This window comes from Tenrec ecaudatus, chromosome 1, assembly GCF_050624435.1.
Source record: "Tenrec ecaudatus isolate mTenEca1 chromosome 1, mTenEca1.hap1, whole genome shotgun sequence".
Classification (NCBI taxonomy): domain Eukaryota; kingdom Metazoa; phylum Chordata; class Mammalia; order Afrosoricida; family Tenrecidae; genus Tenrec; species Tenrec ecaudatus.
The window spans coordinates 162,066,869-162,091,512 of record NC_134530.1 but is presented as its reverse complement, the minus strand read 5'-3'; the positions used below and the strand labels follow the sequence as shown (position 1 = coordinate 162,091,512).

At 47.3% G+C, this 24,644-nt stretch overlaps 1 protein-coding gene across 1 annotated transcript; it reads right to left on the bottom strand.

The window, feature by feature from the left end:
• Positions 1–1,317: 1,317 nt before the first annotated feature.
• Positions 1,318–3,159, bottom strand: KPRP (keratinocyte proline rich protein). Its single transcript, XM_075540367.1, has one exon. It carries the CDS (start codon positions 3,157–3,159, stop codon positions 1,318–1,320), a length of 1,842 nt encoding a protein of 613 aa, XP_075396482.1.
• Between the last annotated feature and the right edge of the window lie 21,485 nt (positions 3,160–24,644).

Here is a 24,644-nt window from a genome sequence, read left to right as displayed (position 1 = left end):
CTTTAGTAACCACTTTCCTCCCATCCCTCTATTATGGATAGGTTGAGCTCACCGAACACTTATTTCCCATGTCGTTCCCCAAATGGATCTTGGGCTCCCACGGTCATCCATAGCCTCCTGCAAACCGATTCCCATAATTTAGGCTCTGAAACTATTCCCTTCAACTTCAGGTTATATGATTTACAATCCTTTGGGGACTGATGATGGTGTGCTTCTACCATGTGGACTTAGTTGACATCTCCCTTAGATGTCTGCTTGCCCAAGCCTTTAAGAACCCAGGTGGTATTTTATCTGAGAGTTTGTCACCATCTAATGTCTTCACCGCACTTTGCTATAGCACGCATCTCTTCTGTGTTCCCTTTGCTGGGGGCGAGTTATCGAGCAGGACCACAAGGTAAGAACAAATTGTTCTTTTGTTCTTTCTTGACTTGTCTTTTCATCCAAGTTTCCCCAACAGGGACCGGGCCACCGAGGAGGGAAAGAGAACCATAGGGCAGCCCCCCGGGTCTGATGAAGAAAAGCTCAAACTATGGGTGCAATAAACACGCACAGAAGAACCATGAAGAAACATGCAGATTTATTCCAGCAAGCCAAGGAGGAGTCAAGAACAGACAATTACTTGGGATCCAGCCTCTGAGTATATGTATCTATTGTTACACAGACCCCCTGGCTCCAAATTCCTGAATTTCCCATCAGCACAAACCATGGCGTAAGCTGCCAATCCACACGCCTTGTTGAGCAGCTGCTTGCCCCAGGAACAGCACAAGCATTTAGGCACCGCCTGGCCCCGCTTGAATGGGAGCTTACAATCTAGTTGGGCAGGTAAAGCAGACACACCTGAACGGTGAAATGACAAACTGATGGCGCAAGGCAGTTTCCCAGTGGATGGTTTGGGCAATGCAATGACTTCTGCAGTCAGAACAGGCAGAGCCCCGTGGGGTGGAACGAGCCAAGAAGGCGTCAAGGAAGAGACCTGTACATGGGAGTTCGGAGTCCACGCCTAGGCAGAGTGAGCAGAGGCTGGGAAGCAGAGGCTGGGCCACACCCAATGCACCAGGTGGCCAAGACTGGTCTGGCGAGAAGCGAGGCTGTATGCAGAGGAGGCGTTAGAGGTGAGACTGATGAGGTGTCTCAGACCAAGTATGTGGATCCTGAGAGGACAGACAGACAAAGACCCCGCGCATCACGCTTGGAGTAGGGAGACCATGAACGTCTTGGAGCTGCAAACAAGAATAGCTCAGGAAAGCAGCTGGTGGAATCAAGTAGCGACGTGTTCAGAGCAGGAGGCAGGGATGTGTCGGCGACATTGTTTTTTTTTTAAAAATAAGCGCCCTTTGCTCCACTACAAGCTCCACCTTTCACTCCGAAGCAGTGGTCTCCTTGGTCTCCGTAGCCCCCTAGACCGCAGGGGCCACAGCTGGCACTGCTGTCTCGGCCCTGGTTATAACCACCGGAGACACAGCTGGGCATCTCAGTGTCTAGGCAGTGTGGGTTGGATTCACGACAGCCTATATCCTCGGGACATGAACTTGGATTAGGGCCCAGGCATGGGTTGGGGTAGCTGCGGCGCTCCGTACAGGGCTCGGGACTTGGGCAGGGTGCTGGCAGAGGAATCGGCTCTGGACACGGACAAGGTTCTGAGCTGTCGAAAGGCTGAGGATAGGGACGTGGCTCTGGGGACTCACACTGCACTGGACGCGGACGGTCACACTGCACTGGGCGAGGACGGTCACACTGCACTGGACGAGGACGTGGTGCCGGGCGTGGTTCCGGATGAGGTTCCGGATATAAACAGGGTTCTGAACGTCGGCGCGGTGGAGGGCACGGGCGGGGATCCGGGCACGGCCGCGGATATGCCCGGGGCAGAGGAACTGGGCATGGCCGCGGGTATGGACGGGGTGCCGGAATGGGACGTCGCTGCACTGGTGGCTCGGGATATGGGTCGAGGTGGCGGAGTGGCGGCCAGACGCTGGATCTCGGAAGTTCACGTGGCCTCAAGTCTGGACAGGAGGCACCATTAGAGGGCCGTGGTGCGCAGCTCTCGGAGCACCGTCCGATGGGGGGGATCCGAACCGGGGTTCTGGTTGGGGGAACCTGCGTTGGGCAGCAGGGGGAGGAAATCTCGATCCTGCACTTGGGCCCGCAGCTCCGAGAGCGGCCGGATGGACGACTGCCAGCACAGCCGCTGTGGTGGATGGGCTCAGAGCGGCGGGGCGGGGTGCAATCCTTGCAACAATCCGGGGAGCACCCTGCAGACAGGCCGCCGCTGTAGTGGGGCCCGCAGCGCCAGGGCGGGGAGCAGCTGCGGTAGGAAGGCTGTAGCGGGCGAGGAGGGGGGCATCTGCTGGCGCTCTGGGACCTGCGCTGGGCAGTGAAGCTCCCATAGGATTCCTGGGCCTGGCACTGTGGGGCACAAGTGCGGAAGGAGGCTCGGGACTGGCGCTGCTGGGCACAGCGGCCGCCGAAGGACCCCCGCGACTGGGTCTGGGGGCCACAGCTACCATAGGACGCCCGCGCCTGGAACTGGGGGGCGCAGCCGCCATACGATGGCCGTGACTGGAACTGAGACGTACAGCCACTGTAGGACGCCCGCGACTGGACCTGAGGGCCACAGCTACCATAGGAGCCCTGATACTGGCCCTGGGTGGAGAATCCTCCCCGAGCCTGGCACACGGGGGAGTAGTCCACGTATGTGTGGACAGGCTGCGGAGCTGGGTAGGGTACATAGGTCTGGACTGGACATTTCATGTAATAGGTGTCTGTGTAGCAAACCGGAGCACATTTTACATAGCAAGTCTGCACGGGGCATGGGGCCTCACAGGGCACATAGGTAACCCCGGGTTGAAATGAAGCCTCAGTACTCTCTGCCTGACCTAAAGCCTGGATGTCCTGAACCTGGCCTGAAACCTGGGTGCTCTGAGCCTGGCATGGAACTTGGGACTTCACTTGGGTGGTTTTAGACTGGCACGGTGCCTGGCATGGCACCTGTGACACTTGAACTGGGCACGGTGCTGGGCATTCCACTATTTGCATCTCACAAGGCTCCTGGACCACTACCTGGCCTGTGGCACAGGGGGCTGGGAAGGGGCAGAAGGAGGAGCCCTTCACGCAGCACTGGGGGATAGGTAGGAAGGACGGCATGGACTGCTGTTCACACATGATCCTGACACAGGTGGGCGGGCAGGACCTGAGGGAGGAGAGAAGAGAGAAGAGTAAGCCATTTGGGTGAGGAGCAGCCAGACCCAGAGAAGGCATCCTGCTTCCTCCCACTGACCTCTGGCTCCACCCAAATCAAGTTCTGCAAACCCACAGCAGAGAAGACCTGGACCCAATTCCCTGTGAGGCCCTGCCTGCATCGACCATAAGCCCTCGCTGTGTGCTTCTGAGACACAGCCTCTGGACACAACACCTCTAGGGTAGCAGTGTCCACAGTCTCTGCCTGGGAAGTGAACACTGCCAGCGTCTGGCACCAGAGGGCGCTGAGGACAAGGGGATCCCTGTTACTTCCTCAGGGGCTACATGGTGGGAGTCCAGGAAGGTTGCACCTGCATCCAAGGCTGTAAGTGCCCACAGGCACTTGAATTTCCTTATGCATAAAATAGCAATGCAATATACGAGGGGGCTTCTTAAAGTTCAAGGAAAGTGGAACGAGAAGATAATAGTATGTTTCCTCAAACGTTTTGAAACCCCATTGTATGTGTATGTGTAAGGCACACACACATACACACACATAGAAGAGAACATGCACTCAGGTATCTTCTGTGTGTCTTCAAAGTCTAAGCATCCAGTTGAGAAACAAAGGGTCCACTCAGTTATTTGGCAGGTGCTGCAACATAAAATGCTTGTCTACCTTCCCTCTTTTCCAGGGAAAGTTGTTTAAGCAGGTGCTCTATGAACATATACGAAAACACACACGCAAAATCTATGAGCCTTGCAAAGACTCAGGACCTACTTGACCAGGTAGTTGGTACACTGTTGATTATGACTTGAAGTATGATAACCTGCTGGCCTGAAAAATGTCTTCCTCTGGCCTCTGCGAGGCAGGGCTCTTAATCACAAGACTGGCATTCAGCGGCAATTAGAACCCTGCACAGGTGTGGCATAAACATTGCCTGCTGGAAGCAGGCATAAGCACCAACACCACACTAGGGAGTTTCCACCCTTTGCCCTCCTCAACTCCACCCATTCTGTGAAGACAGTCAAAAGACCAACAAATTAGGGAGGCTAATTTGATGATAGACATCTCAAAAAACAGCTCTCTTTGAACTGAAAACAGAAAATCCTTCATTGATGAAGGGGGCCTTCTATTCTTCTTTATAGAGAACATCTAAATATCCATGCCCCGGGGGAAGGTAACTCTTCCACACACAACTCTGCTCTCCAGATGTCGGTTACTGAGGACATCTTTCCAGGGAGAGCAGGAACAAAAGGGTACCAAGGATAAAGTCAGGTTCTCAACATCCGTTGACTTCCCCACCCAATTTTTCATACAAGCCCCACATGAATCCTTCTCTTGTCCTCTACAAAAACATCAGCTTTTTCTTCTCAGGCTAAGGTACCATTTTTCATCAGTTCCCAACTTCTCCTCTATGAATTCAGGCACCCCCCTCCCCGGATCATCACTCGCACCCCAACACCAAGGCCCAGTCCCTGGACTCACCTTCCTCACAGGGGTGCAGTCATGCAGGCTGAGGCATCTGGGCAGAGGGCTGTCTTTATATAAAGGCTTTTGGGTCTGGCTTGGGCCATGAGACAACTGGTTGGCATCTACTTGGCCCGTCATGCAGGTTGGCATTCCACTGTCCCTCCCTATATGCCTTTCCCTGCAGTCATCTAGAACGTGTGGGTGTGTTTTGTCTCAGTGTCAAAGCACGTGCACTGTGGAGGAGTAGCTTCTTGTTACCGTCCTCCTTTGTCCCCCTTTCCTAGACGACGTGGCGGTGAGGCTAGGGCGGCACGGCAAAGGTACCTTCTCTCCTGCAAGATGACTCTAGGCCCCTGACTTCTTCTTGGTCTCAGCTTCTCCCCAGACAGATGTAGACAGAAAAATAAATTCTAATTTGAAGCAACTAAAATATCCTCAAAGATAGAAATCCCACTGACATTGAGTGGATTCTAATTCAAGGATGGCGATAACTGCACAAAATGAAGAGAACCTGCGCTTGGTATAGAGTTCATTGTCCTCGGCCTGTGTGACCCTTTAAACCAATCTGGGTTATTGATTTACTCACCTTAAGTCTTCTTTCCTGCTTTGTGGTAAGAATCAAGCCAATTATGTTTTACAAAAACATCCAACCGAGAATGATAGAGAGTCAACATCCACTCAGAGATGATTGAGATTGCAAGCGACATATAGGACTAATATATATAGATTGCATTTCATGATCTGACTTTCAAAATGATTTAAAGATAAAAAGGATAGGGGGTAATATAGAATGGACAACTTAAAACTGGAATAATAAAATATGTGTATATATACATACATATTTGTATTATTGGGGCTTATGTGTATTTAACTAGACACACACACACACACACACACACACACATAGTTAAACTACCATCATGTTGACTGTGACTCACAGGTGCCCTATATGACAGACAGACTACACCTGCCCGCCCCGCAGAGTTTCCTCAGCTGGCAGCCTTCTGGGAGCAGACCACCAGGCCACGCCCTACTGCAGAGCTCCTGCTGGGGTCCACCCCCCAACTTTTTGCTTAGTAGCCCCATCCTTAACCATCGCATGACCAAGACTCTTTAGCCACCTCAATGGATTCAATCCTAAAACTAGAGATAACTTGAAATGCACATATCCATCTTGAGTTAATATACTGGGCATTTGCTACAGAAGAATCATTTGGCTATTGATTTGAGTATGTGAATGCTATTAATCTTCGCAATAGCCCTGTGGGATACCTATTACTATTATAATAGAACTGATAACACAGAGGTTTTGAAAGGAAGTAACTTGTGATCAGGTACCTTGGACACAACCAAAACAGGATTCGTCATAGCCCAGTTTTCTAGCAAGAGAGCCCTCTGAAAGAATATATTTAATGAGATCCAGTGACTTAGGGGTAGAGAGCACATATGTGTGCACCATGGTCGGGAAAAAAATCTCTAAGACTTGTTATTTTAGGACTTAGGGTCTTCCTGAGCCCTGGCTTGCCAAGCTTTGGAAGCTTTATGATTGTTGTCGTTCCGTGTCATCGAGCAAGTTCTGATTCATGGCGACGTTTAGTACAGCAAACGGGAACACTGCCTCGCTTACAGGAAACGCCGCGCTCAGCGGGGGAGCCCATTTTCGCAGCCATTCCATTAAGGCGCTTCTTCTTCACCGACCTTCGACCAAGAAAGACGTCCTTTTCCAGGGACTGTCCTTCCGATGACATGTCACAGTGTATCAGACTACGTCTCACAATCCATGCTTCTACGGCACATTCTGGCTGTACTTCTCCCAAAATAGCTTTATTTATCTTTCTAGCAATCCATAGTATATGCGATGTGCTTCACCAACAGCACAATTCTTTGGTCTTTATTCAATGGTTCAGGCATACCTTAGTCCTCAAAGGGATACCCTTGTTCTTTAACACCTAGGTGAGGCTGGGTTTGGGGTGCGTTTGTTTGTTTGCAGCAAATTTAGGCAATGCAATATTCAATTTGATTTCCTGACTGCAGTTTCCATTGTGGACCAAAGTGAAATGAGTTACAGAGTTTAGTGAGGTCTTAATTCTGAAAGCTAGGTCATAAATATTCCCCTCTGGCTCCACACATATGCTTCCAACAGCTGAGGAGGTTCCCCCAGTTTTACCATTTCCCCACATTTCCATTCTAATCTCCCTACTATTAAGGTCTCAGCAGGTGATTCTGGGCTTCATCTTTGAAACAGTGGTGATATTTAGCTCTAAGATACCATCTTTGCACATGAATTCCTGGGATCTTCTCACCTCCAATCTCCAGCAGTGAATGAATCAAGATTTTATCTTTTCGACAAGGTCCTATCAAGCTCATCCACCTAATCCAGGCTTCAATAGATGAGATGCATATCTTAATGCTAAGCATTAACTAAACACTCAGAAATAAAGTGCATTGCTATAGTGTTGATCTCAAACCAGCCCGCTAGGACAGAGTGGAACTACATCTGGAAGTTTCTGGGACTGTCAATCTGTATAGGAGTAGAAAGCTTCATCTTCCTCCCACAGAGCGGCTAGTGGTTTCGAACTAGTGAGCTTGTGGTATAAAGCCTAATATGTAGCGCACTCATTAGTGTTCCTTTAACTAGAGTAAACTCATTCCCTAACTGTCATGGAGTTGATTCTGACTCACGGCTACCCTATAGGCCAAAGTAGAACAGCCTCTGTAGGTTTCCAAGAAGAGAAAGCCTCATCTTTCTTCTTTGGAGTAGCTGGTGCTTTCAAACTGCTGACCTTATGGCTAGCAGCCCAGCCCACAGACTGCTACACCATGCTCCTTACCTAGAGTAAAGATAATGGGAAGTTAATAGCAAAGATTGTCACCAGATAACTGTTAAATAAATAAAGAACATGCAAGGACTGAATCTGGGAGAGAGCAAAGAAGTGTTCATGTTAAACCATGCAGGACATCTCTTCAGTGTCACCCTTTACAGAGGCACAAGGAGACAAGGCACAATAAGAACAGTGGCAGCAAATGTGGTGAAGAAAGCTGATGGTGCCCGGCTATCAAAAGATACAGCATCTGGGGTCTTAAAGACTTGAAGATAAACAAGCGACCATCTAGCTCAGAGGCAACAAAGCCCACATGGAAGAAGCACACCAGCCTGTGTGATCACGAGGTATCGATGGGATCAGGTATCAGGCATCTAAGACCCAGAACAAAATCATACCCAATGTGAAAGGGAGGCGGGCATGGAGTGGAGACCCAGTGCCCATCTGTAGACAATTGGACATCCCCTCACAGAGGGGTCACATGGAAGTGATGAGTGAGTCAGGATGCAGTGTAGCACCGATGAAACACAACTTTCCTCTAGTTCTTTGGTGCTTCCTTCCCCCCATTATCATGACCTCAATTCTACCTGACAAATCAGAACATGCACACTGCTACAGGTAAGAGCCTGCGACACAGGGAATCCAGGTTAGATAAACCCCCCAGGGTCAGCAATGAGAGTAGAGATACCAGGAGGATTAGGGAAGGGTGTGGGGGGAGGGGGAATCAGTCACAAGGATCAATCTAGAACCCCCTCTCAGGGGGACGAATAATGGAAAAGTGGGTGAGAGACAACGGAGGACAATGTAAGATATGAAAATAATAAATCAATAACTTATCAAGGGTTCCTGAAGGAGGGAGGGCAGGAACGGGAGGGGGAAGGAAAGGGAAGCTGATATCAGGGTCTCAAGTGGGAAGAGAATGTTTTGAAAATGATGATGGCAGCATATGTGCAAATGTGCTTGACACACTGGATGAATGTATGGGTTGTGATAAGAGATGTGAGAGTCCCCAGTAGAAGCAAGAAGAAGGAGAAAAGAATAGAGACAGCATGAACTAGAGGGAAGTGTGAAGATACGGAGAGAGGAGGATTGGGGTTTTGAGATACATAAACAGAGAAAGTACAGATCCACAGGTATAAATGTGGCGATACAAAGAACAATATCTCTACTTCAAACACATTCACATTTAGCAAATTCCATACTGTTGCCTTGGTTCAGTTAGTAGAAATGCATCTTTCAAGGTCAAGGGTAGTATTTTTAAAGGAATCATAGGTCCTGTTTGCCCGACAGGTTGCACGGTTATTTATACCGAGAACCGGGGCTTCTAAAAGGCCCTTGAGTAGCATTCTGATGCTCACTCGCTCGCTGCCATCAAGTCCATTCTGACGCATAGTGACCCCGGAGGGCAGGACAGAACTGCCCTGGTGGTTTTCTGGGAGCGTAACTCTTTGTAGCATTAGAAAGCCTTCTCTTCTCCCGCGGAGGAGCTGGTGGTTTCCAACTGCCGACCTTGTGGTTAGCGGTACAGTGCGCAACACGATACCACCAGGGCTCCCTCGAAGGCCAGCAGAGAACTAAAGCAACTACTTTTAAAAATAAAAGTTGGCGTGAACTCACACAATAAGATCGTGGAAGAAGGCGCTGACAGTCAGCTTCCGAAAGGTCACAGCCTTGGGCACCCTTCGGGACATAGTTTTCTCGCTGACCCACAGTGGCACCGTGAGTTGGGATCAGGGTAACTCGTTTTGTTTGGGGTTTTTGTTGTGTTTTCATTCTGAGCTCTCAGATCCAATTGATTTGGGAACAGCAAAGATGTACAAACACGAATCTGCCTCTGTTATTGGGGACAATGTTACTTGTATCCAAACGCTCACCATTACTCACCTTGCATGTATCTTTTCTTGGAGCTCTTGCCTCTGTTCAGAATGCCCTCTCCTCTCTTTCTCCCAACACACATCTCTTCTTCCTGTCTGCCAAGCACCTGCCAATCTTTCCATTACATTTAGCTCAAGGATCATTTTCTCCATCCGTCTTTTGTAGCTTTAGTCTCACCACCACCCAAGGGAGACTAGGCCATTTGGGGCTCCCCGTGAGTTCTCCCTGACAGGGCACAAAACTACCAAACTTCATTGCCGATGTGGCTGGCTCTTTCCGTGTACTGTGAACATCTTGATGGCTGATGACTGCAGAAATCCAGGCACCTAGAGGGTACCCATTGATTGTCTTTTGGGTGACATTATAAAACATGATCACTAGTGATACGCCCCAGGAACCATTTCAAAACTTCAGTGGACTTGGATAGAAAGGAACTGAGACTTCATTGATTAAATTGAATATAAAAAGCTAACTTTTCTCTAAGTTTGAATTATCTATTTGCCGTGAGTTGACAGATAAGCTCCCTCCCCATTTAGCGATTTGATGACTTATTAAATATGTATTTTGCTTAATTTGAACCTGAGATTGATATTACCTTAAACCTTATGTATAATCATCTATTTTACTAACAATAACAAGAAGAGATATTAAAAGTTGTGGTTGCTATAGTAAAGTAACTTCAGTTCTCTGAGCCTCAGTTGAAAAGAAAAAAGAAAACTCATGTAGAAATAACCAAAGGATATGAATAGACCGTTCTCAAAATAAGATATGCAATTGGTCGATACGCACGTGAGAGGATCGTCAACATGATTAGTCACTGAGGAAATGTAAATCAAAGCCACAAGGACATAACATTTCACATCCACTAAGACGCCTCTAGTTAAAATGACAGACGATAAGGCGTGTTGGTGAGGACACAGATGAAATGGAATGCTTGGTGCATTGCTGGTGGGAGTACATAAGGTAGACCCAGTGTGGAAAACAATTGGGAAGTTTCTCAAAGAGTTAAACACGTAATTTCCATATGACTCAGCAATTCCATTCTTGAGTTTATGGCCATCAAACAGTGAAAACAGAAACCTATGCAAACACATGCTCATGTATGTTCAAACAATTGTTATTCAGGATGATAAAAAAGGAAACAATGTAAATATCCATCAACTTATAGGTGAGTAAACAAAGGTTCTGATCTATCCATAAAATGTCATCGTATCTGGCGATAAAGACAAAAAGACGTTTTGATGCATCCTACTTAACATGCTGAACTTGGAAGACACTAGGTTGGGTCTAGAAGCCAGTGACAAGATCCCATATACTGTAGGATCCTGTTTATATGAAACGGACAGAAGAGGCAAATTAATCAAGACACAAAATAAACCCGTGTTTGCTTAGGACTAGGGACGGTGGGAGTGCTAGCAGACACTGGCTCCTTTGGGAAGGTCAAAGGGCTGTGAAATCAGACTGTGGGAATCATTGCACCGCTCCGTGACTAGAGCGAAAACCCTGAGTGAACACTTGAAATGAGTAAGCTACGGAGTATCTCAACAAATGCTGTCCATGTGTATGTACACACACACACGCATGCCCACATATGTGTGTCCATGTGCTCGCATACACAGATCCTTAGGTGAGGACGCATGTGTGTAGCGTAGGAGCTTCTTGCTCTTGTTATAGGTGCCATTGAGTCAGTTCCAACCAGCAGCCTGTGTACAGCAGGAACTCAATACTGAAATGAAAGTGTGGGTGTTTAGGGGTCTGTGGGTCTGTGTGCGTGTGTGTAAAAGCGCCCTGGCAGCAAAATGATTAAGTGTTTGACTGCTGAGCAGAAGTCTGATCCATCAGAACTGCACGACAGCTCCGTGGCAGAGAGACCCGGTGAGTAGCTCTTATAGAGTTTCCAATAGGGAGAACCCAAGGGGGAAGGCTACTCTGGTGCATGGGATCATTATGGACCAGAATGGACTTGGTGGAACACTACACCAACCAGCATGAAAATCGCTCACATCAGATTTATAAAGCAGAACCATCAACTGCTTGAGATCCAGTTTCCCTGAACTCAGGATGCCCACTTCAACCCCTACGTGAGCCGCTTTGAGCATATCTCCCAGGATCTTGAAGATGCAAACCAGGCACACAGACGTGTGCCCTGGAAGCTAATCTGCAATCCAGGGAATTGCGTGGTCCTCTTGGCAATGCCTGCTTCTTTTAGATGCAGCTTCCCTTTCAAGAGCAGTGGCCTTTCGAAACCAAAAGGACCAAAGTCACCGCAATGCAGTCAATTCTGACTGATAGACCTTGTAGATCTGCCTCAGTGGGTGTCTGATGCCGCGAATCTCTATAGGAGCAGAATGCCTCAACTGTCTCCAGGGGATCGGTTGGTGGTTTCCAACTGCTGAACTTGTAGTTAGCAGCCCAAAGCATAACCCACTACACCAGCAGGGCTCCTTACAGACTCTCTTTAAAGAAATAAGATCTTCGTATATAAAATGTAGTTTATTAAATCTGGTTCAGTCAACAAGTATTAAAGATATGTGTAAGCCTATGGCAGAGACCTGGTGGAACAATGGTCATGCACTGAGCTGTGATCCAAAAGGTCAGCAGTTCAAAACCAGTGGCCAGCTCCATGGGAGAAGGATAGCCTTTGTATGCCTATACGCAGCTACAACCTTGGAAACTCACAGGGGCAAGCTCACCCTGTCCTACAGGAATGCTTTCAGTTGGCATCCACTCATTGGCAGTGAGTTTGCTTGTTTGTTTGGGTAGAAATATATAGTAGTGGCGGTGGTGACAGCGTGGTACTACCCCATTCTTGTCTGTATTTTATACAAGAGAAGCTCACCAAACTTTCTCCCATGGTTCCACTAAGGAATTCAACCATCAGCCTTTCGGTGAGCAGTTGAGCATTTAACTATTGCACCACCAGAAGGATGTTGAAGCCCTATTGGTGTCCTGGGTAGTAGAAACGGTTAGCGCTCTTGGCTTTTAACCAAAAGATTGGGAAACGCCGAGTGGCTGTTCCGGGTAATGGGAAAATTTGGAAACACATGGTGGAGCAACAGGAGACACATAACTAATGTCACTGAAATGCACATGTGAGGAATGTCAAGAAGTCAAACTCTGTGGCACACATTTACCACAAGCAAAAGCCAAAAGCCCTATGAACGCAGCTCTATTCTAATCTACGGAGGTCGCATTGTCAGAGTCAATTCAAAAACATGGGATTATTCTCATGTTAGGTATCACCAGGTACAATCAACACTGTATCTTCTATGATCGCAAGAGTGTAAAAGCCACGTTAGGAGCCTTAGTACCCTGGGGAAATGATAAGGTCCTTGGGGTCAAGCATGCTTGGGGGAAATCTACGACTGTCCCTCTGATCAGATGTGAGGCAGAGAGCAAGTTGCTTACTCTCTCTAAGCCTTGGTTGGTCTCATCAGAATCAGCATGTAAACAATATCTCTCATAGAAGGTATGCAGAATCAGGCCAGCAATAGGCCCTCAATGAAGGTAATTATCATTATTATCATCATTGTATTGTTAGTATTGCTTCACTTTATTATATCATGGTGCTCACTTAATGGAAAAAGAATCACTTCTGCAATAGTACACCGCAAGCTGAAATTAGTTGGGACATGAAATCTTATGTGCCTGGTCATGTGAGCTTAGGCACAATTGGCAAAGTGACAGGTTGGAGACACAAGCTCTAGCCTCGCCATCTGGATGGTGTAGCCTCACACTCTCTTTGAGTATATCTTCACCTCTCAGTTCTGCTTTGCTTTTCTACTTATGTTGCTTCATTACCAAAGAAAGACATACAAATCAGGTGTGATCAACACTGTGAGAATCCTATAAACGGATACAATTGTAGTCACCAGTTACTCTCCAGTGGATTCAGACTCACGGTGACCCATATGTCAAAGTAGCTCTCTGCTCCGTAGGGTTTTCTATGGCTGATTTGTTTCTTCATGTGGATCACCAGATCTTTCTTCCAAAGTGTATCTGGGTGGACTGGAACCTACAACCTTTTTGTCAGCAGCTGAACACATGAACTGCACCACCCAGGAACCCCATGGAGTAAGGGGGGAAGAAGTTCTCCTTTTCAAGCTTAAATGACAGGGCCAGGGAAACTGTGTGCCAGGAGATTGCCCGGACCCAGCAATGTGCTGCCCAGTATGTCATGAACCGGAGTGTCACACACCAGCCTGGAGAAACGCTGATTGGCGCAAAGGATCCCGTCATGCAGAGAAGGCGGTATAATGTGTGAGACAATGAAAAACAAGAAGCAAGAGGCACTGGGAGAAGACAATTTGGTGGGAAATGGGACCTAGTGCTTGTGCTCACGAGGACTGAACAAGACATGGGGTTATGGACACAGGGGTGAGCCCTTTGAAAAGAACTCATTTTACAGTCTCTGCAAAAAGCAGGTACAAAGAAAGGGGTACGTTCAGAGGGGCCGTCCATGTCTGAATCACCCCACACCACCTCTCCGTGGGAGCAATCTAGGTCAGCAGCACTCCTCAGAGTGGTCAGAGCCTTGCTGTCTATAAAATTTTGCTGAAAATAATTCAACAACGGTTGCAGCAATACATCAACGGAGAGCCACCAGAAATTCAAGCCAGAATCAAAAGCGTGCATAGAATGAGGGATGTCACTGCTGCTGCCAGATGGGACTTGACTCAAAACCGAAAATGTCAGAAAGATCTTTATTTAGGTTTTATTGACCATGCAAAGGCTTTTGTCTGTGGGGATCATAACAAACTATGGGGGGTAGGGAGAACGGGAATTCCGGGACACTGATTGTGCTCATGCAGAACCTTGACATGGAACAAGAAAGAGGCAGTCATTTTAAAGAACAAGGGAGCCCTGCGTGGTTTACAATGAGGAACGTTGTGCATCATGATTGCATCTTTTCGTCGTATTTATTTAATCTGTATTCAGAGCAAAGAATCAGAGAAGCTGGGATATATAAAGAAGAAGTCAGAATCAGGATTGGTGGAAGGCTTATTAACAAGACCCCAAGAATGGACAGCATACCAATTGAAATGTTTCAAGAAGTTGATGAAGCACCGGAAGCACTCACTTGTGTATGCTAAGAAATTTGGAAAATAGCTGCCTGGCCAACCTACTGGAAGAGATCCATATTGGTACCTACTTCAAATAAAGATGATGCCACAGAATGCTGGGATTGCAGAGCAAAATCACAGGCAAGTGAAATTTTCCTGAAGGTAATTCAACAGTAGTTGCAGCAGACATCTCAGCCTTGCCTGCTGAACATGAGGAAGACTTGACGCGCATGCTTTTGAAGATCAAGGACTGCAACCTTCATTATGGATTACAACCTACTGTAAAGAAAGCTCAAATCCTCACAACTGGACCAATAGATGGCAGGATAACAGAGAATCAATGCTCATGGAAGCTGTAGTCCAGAAATCAAGCAACATATTGTACTGGGTAAATCTGGTGCACCAGACCTCTTTGAAGTGCAGGAGAAGAAGGATGCCCCTTTGAAGACTAAGTTGCACTTGACACAAGCTGTTTTTCCAATCATCTCATATGCAGGTGAAAGTTGGACATTGAATAAAGAAGCCCAAAGAAGGATGGATGCATTTGAATTCTAGTGCTGTTGAAATATTGAAACTAACAGGCACTACCAGAGAAACAAACAAAACCATCTCTGAAGAAATGCAGCCAGAGCGCTCCTTAGAAGCAAGAATGGCGAGACTTTGTCTCACATACTGTTGGCATATTGTTAGGAAGGACCATTCCCTGGAAAGGTATCATGCTCAATAAAGTAGGCCAGAGAAAAGGGGGAAGACATCAATGGGATGGATGAGCACAGTGTCTTCGATGACGGGCTCAGACATAACAGTTTTGAGAATGGCTTAGGACCAGTGGACTGGGAACTGACTTGACGGTATCTACCACCCCCACCACCAATAGCACTAACAGAGCTCAAGGTGAGCCGGGTGCCTTGAGGACACTCACATAAGCGATGCCCTGCGGGACAGCTTGCTGTGTGCCAGTCCAGAGGCTCCATGACCTCTGTACAGGACCCAATGCAAAATGACAAATCATGGGCGATCTCATTTAAAAGATATAAGCAAGAATAGAGAAACCAAAATTTTATAGTGATGATATGCAGAATGGAATCGTTTTTGCTTAGACTGACGTGAATATATGTTCCTGGTGGTGGGATACTACGGAAAAACATAATACAAGTAGTTGCAAAACATAAATACTGTAATCAATGAGACTGAATTGTGCAGAGAGAAACTGTAGGATCACTGTATTTTAGGTTGTGTCTATCTTTTCACCCCCGTAAAATAAAAATACAACCATTGGTTGAAAGCCAATTTTAAAAAACAAAACAAAAATATTTAAGAATGCTTCACCAGTTAAGTGTAAAAGGTATGGAATTGATTGTCAGACTCTGGGATGCTCAGGAAGGAAGTGAGTAATATGAGCTGGGTTAGTTAAGAGAGGTGTGCATGTAGGATAAAGGTCATTAATGGGAGGGGCCGTGATCATGGTGACGTCACTGAGGTTAATGATGGAGAGGAGGCTGATCATCATGGTCATGGCAGCAGCACCACACGCGGGGTCCCTGGGGCTTGGGTTACAGATAGCAAAAAAGTTTCATGTGCTCTTCTAAGCCACTCACACATTAACTCATTCACTCCCTGTGCTCGCCTAAGCCATTGACACATATTAACTCATACACTCCTCACCAAAACTTTATGATTGATGCCACTATTTTTACCTTCTTTTTACACAGGCAAACACTGGAGCAAAGAGAAGCAAACACTTTTCTATAAGGTCGTACATGAGAACTCGGACTTCTCCAAGGAGTGCATACATGTCACCAATGAAAGGTCATTTACTTTTCTTTTCTTTTCTTTTTAAAAAATCATTTTATCCGGGGCTCAGATAAATCTTATCATGATCCATACACATATCCATTGTATGAAGCACATTTGTACATTTGTTGCCATCATCATTCTCAAAACATTTGCTTTCTACTTGAGCCCTTGATATCAGTTCCTCATTTCCCCCCTCCCTCCCTCCCTGCTCCACCCCCTTAATAATGTACAAATTATTATTATTTTGTCATGTCTTACACTGTCCGACATCTCCCTTCACCCACTTTTCTGTTGTCTATTCCCCAGGGAAGAGGTTATATGTAGATCTCTATAATCGGTCCCCCATTTCTCCCCCACCTTCCCTCTATCCCTTCATCTGTCCTGGATTCCCTGTATTCCCAGTTCCCATCTATACCAGTATACATCCTTTGGTCTAGCCGGATTTGTAAGGTAGAATTGGGATCATGATAGTGGTGGGGAGAAGCATTTAGGAATGAGAGGAAAGTTGTATGTTTCATCGTTGCTACACTGCACCCTGACTGGCTCGTCTCCTCCCCGCAACCCTTCTGTAAGGGGATGTCCGGTTGCCTACAGCTGGACCTTGAGAAAAGGTCATTTTCAATAATGTAGTAAAAGTCTTGCAGCAAACGATTTGACTAGAAATCATCACTATTTCAGGAAACCAGCCTTAGACACTAGACTGTGTGCTTTGTTTGAGGAGCATCTTTGGTTCTCCATGGCCAAAGCATAGCCAAAGAGGCAACAAGACCCGAGAGAAAAAGCAAGGTCAGGTGTCTTTAGTTTCTCAATTCGAAGAGTTCTAAGAATTAATTGTCCTCTACTTTACTTAGTGTGATCAAGTAGAGGGGCAGTGAAAAAGAAGAAGAGCCTCATCAAGATGGATTGGCACAGTGGCTGCCGCAGTGGGCTCCAGCAGAGGAACAGCTGTGAAGAAGGCGCAGGCCCAGGACAGTGTTTTATTCTCTTGTGCCTGGGGTCACTCTCCGTCAGAACTGACTCGGTGACACCTAACAAAAAGTCCATTGAAGCACTTATATAAGTATATACACGTCATGTTTCAATATGCTTTCAATATAAAAACAGAACCTTGGAATTGAAGAAATGAAGTAGTCAGAATTCTTGGATGATGAAACAGTATCATCATCGCTCCACGTGTCCACTTTAATTTATTTAGTTAGTAGTTTTGTCCCACCACTCATTGAATTGATAGCTGATTTTAACAATATAAAAATAATAGTTCAATCGCCAAAATCAAAGCTGGAACTTTTTAAATCATTTTAAACACTTCAAAATAAAATCATATCATTGGGTGCACACCTCCATGATACGATCACTGAAGACAAACGGGTGCATAAGCAAATGTGGCGAAGAAAGCAGATGGTGCCCGGCTATCAAAAGGTATAGCATCTGGGGTCTTAAAGGCTTGAAGGTAAACAAGCAGCCATCTAGCAAGATGGCTAGAAGCAACAAAGCCCACATGGAAGAAACACACCAGCCTGTGCAATCACGAGGTGTCGAAGGGATCAGGTATAAAGCATCATCAGAACAAAAAAAAAAACTTACCATAGTGAATGAGGTGGGGGGGGGGAGTGCAGAGTGGAGACCCAAAGCCCATTTGTAGGCTACTGGAAATCCACTTGCAGAAGGGTTTAGGGGAGAAGACGAGCCAGTCAAGGTGCAATGTAGCAATGATGAAAAATACAACTTTCCTCTAGTTCCTAAATACTTCCCCCACCCCTACTATCATGATCCGAATTCTACTTTGCAAGTCTGGCTAGACCAGAGGATGTTCACTGGTACAGATAAGAACTGGAAACACAGGGAATCCAGGGAGGATGATCCCTTCAGGACCAGTGGTGTAAATGGCGATACTGGGAGAGTGGGTTGGAAAGAGGGAACCGATTACAAGGATCTACATGTGACCTCCTCCCTGGGGGATGGACAGCAGAAAAGTGGGTGAAGGGAAAATTGGGACAGGACAAGATATGACAAAATAATAACTTATAAATTAGCAAGGGCTCATGAGGGAGGCGGGAGCGGGGAGGGAGGGGAAAATGAGAACCTGATGCTGGGGGCTTAAGTGGAGAGCAAATGTTTTGAGAATGATGAGGGCAATGAATGCACAGATGTACTTTACACAATTGATATATGTATGGATTGTGATAAGAGTTGTATGAGCCCCTAATAAAATGATTTTTAAAATACCTTACTTTCCTGTCACCTTGCTGTCACACGTCTAAATCAAGACACCATTCATCTTTTTTCCCCTTTCTCATGTAGTTCCAGTATTTCAACCATATGTATTCTACCACCAAAGGTTATATATTGGTGTTTTAAAACTTTTTTATAAAACAGGGTATCGTGTCCTGTTCGGATAATAGCTTCATTGCTCTCATCTGGAACCCAACCCCCCACATCCTTGAGATATACCTGTGCTTCTTCCAAGACCTCTTTGTTCTTTCCCCTAGCAGTCCTGAGTGTACTCAGCATTCTCAGCCAACACCAGGAGGCAAAGGCATCTGTCCTCCCTTGATCTTCCTTATGCCGTGCCCAGCTACTGCATGCAGATGAGCATTTGACAGTGCATGTGACAGGCTTAGAGTCACACACACCTGAGTCCTCAAACATTTTTGCTTTGTAACCCTTTAAAAGTTCTCTCACAGCATAGTAGCCCAATGGAATGATCTCTTCACTCTACATTCATGTGTATTGATGCAAGAAGAATGAAATCCTTGACTACTCCAACACCTTCACCATTGACCGTGATATTTATTTGTTTCATTGGTAAGGAATTTTTTCTCTCCCTTAAGATGCAGCCCATAACGAAGACTGTCGTCAGCGACCCTCGCTGTCCGTGCTGCAGTTCTTCTTCCCTGTCCGCAAACCAGCTGGTACCCTTTGCATACCCGGGTTGTTAGTGGCTTCCTTCCTGCATGATGTCACATTCTTCCTTAGGTAGTTCAACTGCTCAGACTATTTCTTGGCTAGAACACCCATGGCTGAAAGATCCGACGCTTTGGGTAACAGAATGAAATAGTTCTGGGTCCTGGACATCCCCATAAGCATTGCTCTATTTGAGAGCATTGTTGCCGTCACTGTGTCAATCCATCTTAATAGGGTCTTCCTCTTTGCTGATGACCCTCTACTTTACCAAGGGGGGACAGTCCCCTCCGGACGACATGCTGACTGTGCAAACCTTCACCGTGCTTGCTTCTAAGGAGCACTCTGTCTGCACTTCCTCGGAGACAGCTTTGTGTGTTCTTTGGCAGCCCGTGGCAGAGTCCAGATTCTTTGGCAGTCCGTGCAGAGTCCAGATTCTTTGGCAGTCCGTGCAGAGTCCAGATTCTTTGGCAGTCCGTGCAGAGTCCAGATTCTTTGACAGCCCGTGGCAGAGTCCAGATTTTTTGGCAGTCCGTGCAGAGTCCAGGTTCTTTGGCAGTCCGTGCAGAGTCCAGATTCTTTGGCAGCCCGTGGCAGAGTCCAGAGTTTTTGGCAGTCCGTGCAGAGTCCAGGTTCTTTGGCAATCCGTGCAGAGTCCAGATTCTTTGGCAGTCCGTGCAGAGTCCAGATTCTTTGGCAATCCGTGCAGAGTCCAGATTCTTTGGCAGCCCTTGGCAGAGTCCAGATTTTTTGGCAGTCCGTGCAGAGTCCAGGTTCTTTGGCAGTCCGTGCAGAGTCCAGATTCTTTGGCAGCCCGTGGCAGAGTCCAGAGTTTTTGGCAGTCCGTGCAGAGTCCAGGTTCTTTGGCAATCCGTGCAGAGTCCAGATTCTTTGGCAGTCCGTGCAGAGTCCAGATTCTTTGGCAGTCCGTGCAGAGTCCAGATTCTTTGGCAGCACCACAATTCAAATTTGCCAGTTCTTGCACATCCCTTTGTTACTGTCCAGCCTTGATAGGCATCTGAAACTACTGAAAAATTACCAGTAAGGTCAAGTTCACCTTCGTCACCAGAATTGCATCCTATCTCTTCGTTGGTCATGCCGTGGTAGCATCCATGTTGCAGTGATTCTACCAGTTATACTACCGTAATTCAAATGCTAGCCGTACCACCAGCAGTGGGCAGGTTTCAGAAGGCTTTTCAGAGTTAGAAAGACCTGAAGAAATGATCTGGAAATCTACTTTTAATACATTTTTAATTAGCTAATGAAAAACTAATGGATGATAACAGGCCATTGTCAGATACTGCTGGAACACGAGTTTGTGTCTCTCAAATACAAGTGGGGAAGTGGTAGCTCCTCAGAAGAGTCCATCTTAATGTGCACGTGGAAGAGCTCCTGGACCTACACTGGTTCGTGTGGCACAACCACAATGAGATGCAGCAGCGGCTGACAGCCATGGGAAATGGAGACATGAATGTCACGGTTATGACTCCAGGACAATGGAGTCACACTGTCATACCCATTGTAAAAGAACGGGCACAAAGTGGGATAAAGTGCCAGCATGTCCTAAAGAGGGGACATCACAAAAGGGTACCTGACATGCTGGAGCAGCCCCCTCTGCGTGCAGGAAAGAGCAGCTGCGAGCATGCTGGGGACACCCTGTGAGTGGAGATCGACCACCTCCTCACACCCGAGCCCTCCAGCTTCTAAGGGTAAAGGACAGCACGGGCATGGTGCACAATGCTGGCAGAAAGGAGAAAATGGCAGGGGATGTTACATAGGAACACATTTAATATTTTGTCACACATTAAAAAAGGGGTGTTGAGCCCTCTGGGGAAATCTGGGGCCAGCCCACAGGTGGCTGTGAGCACTCAGCCTCCAGGACGCAGCGGCCAGCAGGAGCAGCAGGCTGGGACAGCCCTTGGGCACTTGGAGTCCAACCGTGCTGCTCCTGTGAGGCCCCCCTGGCTCAGGTCAACAGCAGCTCCCAGAGCAGCAGCCCGAGCCCCCAGACTGCCCCAGCACTCAGATCTCTGGCGGTGGGACCTGCGGCGCCTGTGGTGGCTCAGGCAGCAGCCCCCACCCCCAGAGCTGCAGCAGCCTCCGGAGCTGGGCCCACAGCAGCCCCCGGAGCTGACGCTGCAGCAGGAAGAGGCTGGAGATGGGCATTGGGCTGGGCACTGGGGAGGACATCTGGGAGGGCATTTAGGGGCAGGACATGTGGCAGGGGCCTGGCACTGCTGCTGAGTCTGCTGGCAAGACATTTTAAGACAGGAAGCCAGTGACCCTAAGACAAAGGGAAAAATGATCAGTGGACAAGTGTGAAGCAGATACACTGCCACCCAGCCTTCTCTGCTACAGGGCCTTCTACGACACGCTGCTTTGTGAACAAGAATTTTAAACAGAATGTGGAAACTATCTTGAATCTTTTCCACTAAAGGGTCCTACATCTTCCTACAGGAAAGCAGACCTTTGAGGATAGAACTTTCCTATAGGGTTTTCAAGGCTAGAATCTTCAAGGAAGCAGACTGTCACATCTTCTCAGGGTGCAGCTGCTGGGTTTGAAACTCTGACCTTCTAGTTAACAGGTGAGCTTTTCACCGCCACACCACCACATGCGCCTGTGGGCATGTTAAAACTAACCCAGGTACCGCAAACACAGTCCACTGTCTTTCCATGATGTCCTCATATGGTCAGATGTCCACATGTATTGTTGGAGAATGAGAGAGGCAGCTGTGGAAGGTCCAAGGCTTGGGACCCTTCACTCCCCACGACTGCTGCTCTTTGCCTTCTGGACTCCTGCTCTTTGGACTTTATCCCACTGCCAAAATGCAGGGGTCTTAATTTTACACTATTTCAGGCAGTTCTGTGCCCCTTACTTCCTAATCTAGGACAACTCCAAGGATCTGCTTCTCACTAAATACTTGACAACCCAACCGCTGTCAGATGAGGAGGTCCTGTCAATCAATCCTTTATAAACAAATCCCAGGATGGAGCAACTGTGAGTCACAGCATCCCTCACCCCCCCCCACTCTCCCCACATCTACATGACCCCTTCCTCAATGTCTATACCTCTTGGCCTCCCCATCCAGCAGTTCTCCGTGTGCCCTTCCTCTCAGTGCACTTGTCTGATGCAGTGGAAGAAGCAGGAGTTGTCACCAACAGGGCCGAGGTGCCCAGGACTGGTGCCCTTTGTCCCAGGCTGGTGGCCTGCAGAGTGTGAGGCACAGCCTGTGCCACCTCAAGCTGACACCATCACACTCCCAGCCCTGGGGCACCAGGGGCTCCCTGGATGGGGCCTCAAGGAATCCAGAAAGCCCTGAGACATGGGCTGCAGCAGGCCAGCCACTCCACTCCGTGCATCCACTCACTCATCAGTGCCATCCATACATTGTGTAATCTCTCACGGTCTAGGACTTGTGCAAGAGGCTATGATACAAAGATGACACGGGAATCCTTGAGGGGCTTATAGAATGAGTATGTGAGCATTGAATTAGTCAATCTTGTATCATGTGATTCTGACCTTTTTGTTCAGGCCCCTGTTAGATCACACCTGAAGATTGGGTGCCTGTCTCCCTACGGATCTGTGTAAACTATGACCCCTTTACAGATTGACTCTGTATCGCATTTTAATCAACCACATATGCCTGGCCTGACACGATTAACTTGGGAGCAGGGGAAAAGCATCCGAAAAGGAGGAAGGAAGGTGTTTATGAAGCACTGGGCAGAAACTTGGGCATCACATGAAAATCGGACAGCATTGCACGTCTTTTGGAGGAAGATAGATTCCCAGAGGAAAGTATATCATTCCTGTTGGTACTTGATAGTGGTGCTTGAGAGCTAATGTCCTATTTGAAAAGGTGGGATTTAGACCCAGTGGCCCCTGTGTGCACGAAGAGGAAACTACAGAGGGCATGGAAGTCAAGATCCTGAGAGGCCAATTCATCCTTAGAGGACAGGGGCACATGGAGGGCATGAGGGCATCCACAGGGAGGGGTCTGGAGATGAGGAGAGTCTAGGAAGGAAACAGATATTTTCCGGATTTTACAAGTTCTAGTCAATCATTTGCTTCATGGCAGAAGGCTGGGGATTAAGTATGCAAGAACTAGAAAAACTGCATTTATTAGTCTTTGCAGGTCCATAAGGAGACACTTACAGAGAAGTGAAACAAAATAATAGACAATGTAACTGCCACCGTTATTTGAAGCCCTACTAATGAGCAGGTAAAATTCAGTGAGCTATTGGCTGCCACTGAACTGTAGGGAACTCAGGTGGTGGGGGCTTAGGTGCTCAGTTGCCCAGTGAAAGGTGTGTGGCTTACACCCAGCCATCATGCTGTGGAAGAAAAGGCCTGGCGGTCGGTTCCCTAAGAGCTGACAGCTTAGGACAGGCTAAGAGGACTAGCGCTCTGTCCCACATGGTGCCATGGGTCAGGGTCAACCTGGCAGCCCACCGCAGTGGCAACATCAGAGTCATTAGCGGTGGAGTTGTTTGTTTGTTTGTTTTGGGGGGAGGGTTGTTCTTTTATTAAGTAGTGTTTAAGTAACCATGTCAGATGGAGCCACTAAAGAAGAGCATGCATATTGAGAAAAGAGAGAAAGATACATTCCAAGCAGTGGCGGGCACAGAAGCCTGGGAGTATTCCAAGGTTCTAGTAGGTAGGCAAAGGAAGTGTGAAAATGAAGGCCCCTAAGAAAGAAAGGTGAGACACCTAGCTGGAAAAAAATAAGGAAAAAGGACAACCACAAAGCACGGGGTAAGAAATGGTTAAAGACACGTCAAGCAAGGAGGGGATGCCCACGTTGGCCACAGCTTTGGAAACAGATTCCTTAGATTGTCTTTCTTAGATTCCTTGAAAATATTTGTTTCCATGGTGAGGACTGAAACTTCTTCATGACAAATATGGACAGAAGCAGGATAGCCAAAGGAGAAGTCACCATTTCAAGATTTTAGGGGTCTGTCAAGGGTGCATTTGAAACAAAACAAAAAAATTAGAAAAAATACCATTATTTGTATGTTAGGTACATAATATTTGTATGTTATGCATAGCGGTCAGAGGAAGATGCTGTTGCAAATGGGCCATCGAATGTGCGGATTTGACAAAGAACTGCAGCAATTGAGAGGAGAGAAAGCTTGGTTTGTCTGGGGCTGTCTGAGAAAGGCTGTTCAAGAGTCATTGATGATGGATGGCAGTGATGGATACCTCCTGTGAAGAGAGGGGTGAAAAGGATTCTGGAAAAACCAGAAAGAGAAAAACTGAGGAGCTAAGATGAATGAAATTCATTTTGTAGCATTGGTTAAAAGCACAGATCTGAACTCAAAGTGAAGGGGCATCTTTACCTCGCTGTGGGAAAGTTGTGCGATCTTAAGGCAGTTACTGAAATGTCATTGTTTTTAAAAGAGTGATCTTGTAGGGGACCCATCTCAGAGCACAAACTGGGATATTGCCTCTAAGACACTGAGTGCAATAGCATGCGTGTGTCTGGAACGCAGAGTGAGCAGTAGCCGTTACCACACCGCTGCCATGACTCCCACCAGGATTGC

Coding starts and splice junctions, on each gene's coding strand:
- KPRP (XM_075540367.1), bottom strand. CDS start 3,159: ATGTGTGAACAGCAGTCCATGCCGTCCTTCCTACCTATCCCCCAGTGC.